The following is a 7,689-nucleotide window of genomic DNA, read 5'->3' as shown; positions in this document are numbered from 1 at the left end:
AAATAATCATCACCAAAGTATAATCATGCATACATAAACTAACTAGTACCAAAGTAGTCTCATCATATAATCAACTGAGTATGAAAACAATATCTAATAATATGAAAAATAATGCTACTAATCATCAAGCATAAACATAAACTGACCTAAAAGACTTTGGCAATAAAATCGAAAATGTTAACTAGGGGTAGGCACTACATGAAAACTCATCCAGATAAAAGTTAACATGAACTTTAAGAAATGTTAATGGTCAACATCAATTGTAAAATTAAATATTATGTTTCAAGACTATCTTTATGAAAATACACAACTATATGCTTTACATTTCCTTCTTGATTCTAACCCTACATCAATTGTTTTGCAAAACTAAATTTATAGTCAATATAAATTAATACTGTGTGCAAATGATGATAACCATAACATTGAAAATTGCTCAATGATGTCATTCTTATCAAAACTCACAAGTTAAAAATTGCATTAATACTTGTAAATTATGAAAAATGATTCACACTTATAATGTTGCTAAAATTCTTTATTAATACTTATAAATCCAAAACATTACTTTTCTTAAGCACATTCTATACAATATGCAATCAACACAACTATTGCACCTTTTGATGCAAGTGTTAGATAGATAATAGTCTATAATAGATCCCACTTTGACAAACTCATATTCCTACTATAAGACCCACTCCACTATCTATGGGGTCCTCTCCTCTCTCCATCAAACATGTTAAAGGCAAGCTAACAAGCTTATAAAATTCTATATTACAATAACAAACCTTCTTACAGTAATAATTAAAAGATTAATGCAAGTAGGTTTCCACATTCTATGAGACATTACTAATACAATTTTTAGGCTTGATTGCATAACCCTTTTGCATCAACATATCATATTACACTCCATGATCTATCATCGAAAGGTTAAAAAGCATAACGAAACTACAAACGTGTTGATTGATGACTTAAAGAAACAAAGACGGGGAAGGGAGAGAGAAGGGGGTGAGGACTGGTTTTCCCCACATTATGGCCAAAACAGATGTAAAAGAAGCTTGGGAAAAATCCATCTTGATCTTTTGGGAGGTCGTCCAAGTGGGGAAGGATGCACTCTTGCTCCTCCATTCTTTGAGTTCATTGAATTTTGATCTATCTTATTACCTTCGCCCAGACCACGATCCCGAACATAGAGACACTTACCTTCACGCAGATCACGATCCCGAACATAGAGACACTTGATCATAGGTCTCAAAATGTTTAAGCCCTTGGACACGATGCTTTCCTTGCGCCGCATGCTTTCCTTGACAGAAATTGACCTCTCTTCAACTTTCAGCTCCTTTCCCCATGTTACTAGCCCCTCCTCGGAAACCGACCGCTTAAAAACTGAGTTCTTGGGCTTCCCCTGTTTGAGACGCAACTCTTGCAGATTCAGTGGAGGAATTGTGATTAAACCCCCTGTGAAAAACTGCAGCCATTTCAAACGCGTTTTACGGGCCAAATTCATCGGCTTTGCTTTCCGATCTGGCTGAAATGTAGTCTTATTTCTCCAAAAAGCTGTTTCAGAGGAAGAATGAAACCCTCTTTTCTGAGAATCTTTTGAATTGGAAGATACAAAGCTGGATTGTGAGCCCAGCGAATCTCTTCTCCAGGCGTCCAGCTTTTCATGCAAAAGCCGGCGATTTTCGTGCACTGATTTTGATTTACTGCTTGAAATTTGTTGAGAAAAGATCCAATCTTGGCGAAACATTTCGTCCTCGGCAGGGCAAAATTTACAGGCCGTCGAATTCGAGGGGGCGAATTCGAAGAGTGCATCGTGATGATTGGTGGTGCTCTTCTCTGGTTTCAATGAAAGCCCTGCGTTTTCTGTGAGAAAGTAACGCAAGGAAACAACTTCCTTTTCCTCCTCCTCCGACGATTCCAAGCACCGCACTTCATATTGCTCAAATTCCATCTCTGCAGATATCGAAGAAAGATGAAAAACTCTCAAATCTTCGCCATAATGAACAGATTATAGAAAAAAGCTGTTTTTCTAGCTTCTACAACTCGGTCCAAGATCTCAATTTTTCTCAGAAAGGAGTAAACACTATTTCATCAGGATTCATGGCTGATATAAACACTCAACACTATTTAAATTTTGATAAGAAAGAAGAATCTCAACACTCAATTCAACTATCTCAGTACCCTGAATCTAAATCCTATTGAATTCACATTACCTCAATATCCAGAATCTAAGATCTTAAAAGATTTCTAGTGGGAATTCTAGAAGAAAACTTTAACTAACATATCTAATTGAGATGGAGCAGTAACGTAATGTAATGTTCATACGTAATTTTAAGAGTTTATCGAGACATGACGGTCACAATCTCCGAGATGATTTGTTAATGGCCGACGTTTGTTTACAGAAATAAATTTAGGAATGGGACAGCTCAGTAACAGGTTGCACGTAGGTCATGACATTGCCGTTCGTAGAATCGAGACTGATATTTTAGCTAGTGACAAAAAAAAAGGGATTCTGCTTCTAGAATCCCAACCGACACATGATGAGGGGCATCCAAGTCAAATTTAACTTACCTGAATAATTATTAATTTCTACTGTCACACCAAATATTTCATCATTCCATTTTTATTATTAATTTGTATTGTTATTATTTTAATAAGGGGAAACAATCTAGTTGAAGAGTTCAAAGTAAATCTTTTGTCTTTTCCACGGAGCTCTATGTAAAACTCATATAGTGCAAGGTGGTCTAAAAGTGTCATTTTAAAACGTCAGCTATTGGCGTTCATTGTGATTTGTTTTGACATGTTTGTATGTTGGATGTTTTGTTTGGGTGATCACAAGGGAAAGGGAAAGGCGGCTTTTATAGTCCATGACACCAGCCATAGGTGTATGGGTTAACACATGGTGGTAGTGTATGGGACTACCATACTCCTTGCAGGAAGTACTTAACTGTACTACAAACAAGGCGTACATACCCTACCCCCCAGTGGGATTTGAACTTGTGACCTCTCTTTTGAGAGCACAATCAATCACCACTAAGCCAACTTAATGTAGCAACATAGCATTCATGGGCAGCAACTAGCTTGTTTCCGTAGTTAAAAAATATATTTCACATTTTATTGTGATATGAGGAAACAATCTCTACACATTTGTACTTTCCATATCTTTTTGTTCTTTTGAGTATGTAATTTGTTTTTTTCTTTTGATGGAGGGTTCAGACCTACGAGGCAATCCGACAAAGACATGAAACCTACGAGCTATCAACTGACAAAGGCCACCACTAAAACAATTTAGAAACTCAATACGGGCCTACTTGTCCCTGAGACCTCTTCAGCTTAGAGCCGAGGACTGAGGGGCATCCAGAGCACAGCCTCATCCCTAATATCATCCCTAATAATGTCAGGACCTTACACTTAGCAAGACTTGATCTAAGATAGACTTCAAGCCATTCAACTAGACAAAGAGCCCATTGAGAGATGCACAATTTTATATATAAATAAAGATTAAGAAAAGCCCTTCATAAATTTATCCAAGCAAACACAACAAAACAATATTATCAGCCAATCTAATATCTATAGTACGTCCCCACGACCTTTTGAAAAATGTGATTTAATTATTAATAAAAAATTATCTTTGTCTGCGCCATTTATCCAACATTTATTGGGTTCCTTTAAATCTTCGCAAAAGTTCAAAAACAGAAAACGATAAACACGTCCACAGCAGATAATGCTGCAGCGGTTTCAGATTTAAATAATTCATGCACAGACGTTCTAGGTGAAAAATATTTTTAAAAATATATTTCTACTTGCATGTATTGCAGATATAATTAAAAAATCAGAGTGTCGGGTCACAGCAAATAACTTTCGATTTCTTGTAGAAGAGAAGAACGTATTGAAACGTTTCAAGCAACTCTTTTTTGACTTAGGTGAAAAGGCTACTAACCTGAAAGCATAGCTTCTAGAATGCAGAGTTAAAAAACTCTGTGAGTTCAACGCCATTTAAATAAAATAAAATAATTCATTTGTTTTATTTCTTTCAAACACGTGCGGCCCACATTCATTTTTTTACCTTGATTTGGTTTGAAATGTTTTTTTTTTCCTTTCAAAGCTGTGCGACCACGTTTATCGAGTTTCCAATTGGGAATGTTCACTTCTAGTCTAGATCAAATTACTTATCTTTATTTGAATATGAGCTGTAAAGCATGTTCTTGACGATGGAAACGTAGAGATACGAAAATTGTTTTGTTGTAATTGATGTAAAGAGTTTGCAAAGAATGGATTAATCATAAAAATAAACATAACTGGTACTTGCCCTAGAAAGAGGTGCAAGGGGTACGTCGAGAGATTTTATTAAATGTTTTTTAAAAAATGTCTAATTCAAGGGAAGATTTTAAATTGTTAGCATAGAATTAATATTTTATATAGGATAGAGGCATATATACATAAGTAATCTCTTTAAAGGTTCAGACATTGTACAACTTTAATGTACATTTGTTGAAAGATTTTTTCAATTGTAAATACAAAAGGATTGAAAATCATAAATGAAGCTTCATATTACACAAGGAAGTGTATAAAAGAAAAGGTGTTCAGCAAATTTAGTTCCTTAGGAATCATTAATTAGAAAGCTTCTTGAGCTCATCAACTGATAAGTAGGATATTTTTTCCATAGCAAGTCAAATTGTGATATTTTTATCATGATTCAACTATATAGGTTTGAGTCAAGCTCATTGACCTATGTTTCATGAGTAGTGGCTCACAAGAACCCATATATCATCAAAATGAATGGAACACTCCAACAATTATTCCATTTCTAGGTGATGCTAACAAAGCCAAAACTTCTCATGATGTCACACATTCAATATTACATAAAGTCAAGTATTTAACATGTAACCATGAGCATGAGAATGTCGTAGCTAAAAATCTGATAAGATTTACATGCACATTAAAACATGTTAGTTGTATGATATTGAGATAGCATATATTCCACTAAATTATATGATTAAGATTTTGTAGGAAAAAATGGTATTTAAGAAATAGTTTATTAATCTTCTCCCATTAATACAAGACCAATTAAAAGCTATTAATACCTATTGACATCAACTTATGGAAGAATAGTATAGGAATATTATTTTTTTATTATTCTTTTTAACTTAGAATAGAATATTGACAAGATTCATCTTGGTTGAGAGTTGTGTAATATCCATGCTATGTTCATTTAAATTATTCAATTAGTCTTCTTCTTGCAAGAATATTTCACTTTTAATCAAGACCTTATTTGATATGATCATATGCCTAATTTATAATGACTATAATAATATTCTATGTCATTCAAATAATAACAAAACATTAACATAGTAGAAATTTAAGATTTTGATTGTTCATATAGTCGAAAATTTATGTAAAAGAGAAGCATGTGACATATAATGAATTTTCTATAAAAAAATTATTTATGCTCTTCCAACATGAACCAATAGGAAAATAGCTAAATAGCATCTTAAATAAGAAATTAATTACAATTTAGAAAGTGACACTTATTTTCCTAAATTTTACAAAATGATTGACTAAATATTAAATAAAAGAAATTGTACTTAGTCAATGTGTAAATATTTTTATCTCCACAAATCAATGAAAAATGTCAAAACTTGTGTGAATAAATTATTAAAATCTCAATATGTAACAGGATTGAGGATTGATACGATTGTCACAAGATATCCAAAAATATATAGTAGAATTGATTTATTTACGAAAAAAAGTGATGCATAAGACCACAATAGAGAATAATTGGGTTCTTGTCAACTTGGATTTGAATTTGATCAAAATTGAATAAATGAGTTGACAATAGTATACTTTTCTATTCACTTACAAGTGACTTCTGTCCAAACATGATGTCATTTTTTCCAGCTCTATCAAGCATATTAAATAAAATAAGGAAAATTTATCACTTAATAATGGCATTTCTATTATAGCTGATATAGCTCAAAACAGTCTACAAGTCAAGGTTGCCAAAGAAATATATTCTATGTGTTCAAAGAGTTTGAAAATTAACATAGTAAATAGTTTACAAGTCAAGCTTGTGGTGGAAAATAGTTTGCATCTACCTAGCAATGAAGTCTAGCTAGTGACATATAAAATGAGTTTAGCTTTATACCTACAACTGGTTAATTATCAATTATTTCTTGTTGTTGCCATCTACTTTTGAATGAACAGAGTGCCATTCTCAATTTTATGCATGATTGCTTCATAACATGTCAATTGAAGAGGAAAAATAATTTTTTTTTTCTAATTGTAATGGGAATGCCCTAGGAAATTGAACATCAGATATATAATTTTTTTAATTGTTTTATTTTTCAGAAAATAAGGTTTTTATAATTTATTTGTCAAAAATTTTACTCGAAAAGATTTATATCTACCTCTTAAGCATTGCAAACATAAATTTTAGAGCATTGTCAACCAAATCAATGGGAAAAGTGTAACTGACCCTACCACCAACACGTTGCACGAAGGCCAAAAAGACAACAATAGGGATGCCAACCATGTAGTATGCCCAGGATTAACACAAGCACCTATTTTTTCCAACCACATCCTCTAGCACAAGCACCATTTATTTTAATTCATGCTACGATGATGTCAGATAGAATGTGATGTGTCCATTCACTAGTTGCCACTAATATTGTGCAATATGCTATGGCCATGTCTCTTATTGTGGCGTATAACAGGTGAGGACAAATGGCAGGTGGCTCTCCAAGTGTTATGTGCATGCAACACTTCAAGGAGCCATGTGTTTAAGACTGATCAATGGTTTTATATTATTGTGATTTCCATTCATTTTTTCCTACAAATTTCAGAGTAATTTTTGTTATTTCTCTGTGTTATGCTTTTTATATTAGAAATGCCAATGTTGTAAGTTATAAGGAAATGAGTCTGTGCTTGATTATGCTCATATAGCCTATGTGTATATTGATTGGAGGATGAATGCATTTATGCTATGTTTAATTTAATTTTAGAAATTACTATTATGATTTGCAAAATTAGCTGCACAGGTATATTTCATCCTAGAGCATTTGATGTTGCTAGTTCCAACTATTATGCAATATTGTGCCCACATAGACACAATCAAACTTGTGCTCCCTCATTATCGGAATGGACCCTTTCCATGAAGAAGCTATGCAAAAACCTCAAGTGCTACAGAAGAACTCAAATGTTCCAAGTAGCCATAAAGTTCTTCTCTTCTAAATGACTTCTGGTTTCAATATTCTAGTTTTTGTATGTATAGTCTTTTTCCTTCAAGTGTTCCAAGCTGTCATAGGGCCATTCTTTTATAAGTGGCTTCTCATGTAAATAATTAGACTTTTGTTTACAGAGGACTTTTACCATCAGGAATTCTTTGATGGTTACTCGTTATAGCAACCATCTATCCAAATTCTCTATCAATCCCAAATTTCTATAATAAAAATGCCAATGCTCTACTTGTGTGTGACATATACTCTACAAAGAAAAAAAAAATTAAAGTCATTTTCATCTTTGCCATGACCCATATGCTAACCAAAATTTATAGGTCATTTTAATACATACTCTATCATGTTAACTAGAAGATATGGGTTTGTTTCTACAAAAAGCCATGTTCCATAGAATTTCAGTATAGGCATATAAATTTAGTGGATAAGCCTGGCAGACTACTGTCATCCCTTACTTTCA

At 33.2% G+C, this 7,689-nt stretch overlaps 1 protein-coding gene across 2 annotated transcripts; it reads right to left on the bottom strand.

The window, feature by feature from the left end:
• Positions 1-844: 844 nt before the first annotated feature.
• On the bottom strand, positions 845-2,457 carry LOC149538010 (uncharacterized). Of its 2 annotated transcripts, none has more exons than XM_089799402.1 (2): positions 2,323-2,457; positions 845-1,950 (listed from the first exon to the last, which is right to left on the bottom strand). In XM_089799402.1, exon 2 carries the CDS (start codon positions 1,946-1,948, stop codon positions 1,025-1,027), a length of 924 nt encoding a protein of 307 aa, XP_089655528.1. In that variant the 5' UTR covers positions 1,949-1,950; positions 2,323-2,457; the 3' UTR covers positions 845-1,024. The 2 variants fall into 2 exon arrangements, with proteins under 2 accessions (XP_089655528.1, XP_089655527.1); XM_089799401.1 differs by having other exon boundaries at positions 2,211-2,334.
• Between the last annotated feature and the right edge of the window lie 5,232 nt (positions 2,458-7,689).

This window comes from Cupressus sempervirens, chromosome 9 (assembly GCF_028749045.1).
Source record: "Cupressus sempervirens isolate cs-2001-9-10 chromosome 9, ASM2874904v1, whole genome shotgun sequence".
In the NCBI taxonomy this organism is placed as follows: domain Eukaryota; kingdom Viridiplantae; phylum Streptophyta; class Pinopsida; order Cupressales; family Cupressaceae; genus Cupressus; species Cupressus sempervirens.
The sequence above is the reverse complement of the archived record's forward strand: the minus strand, read 5'-3'. Positions and strand labels throughout refer to the sequence as shown.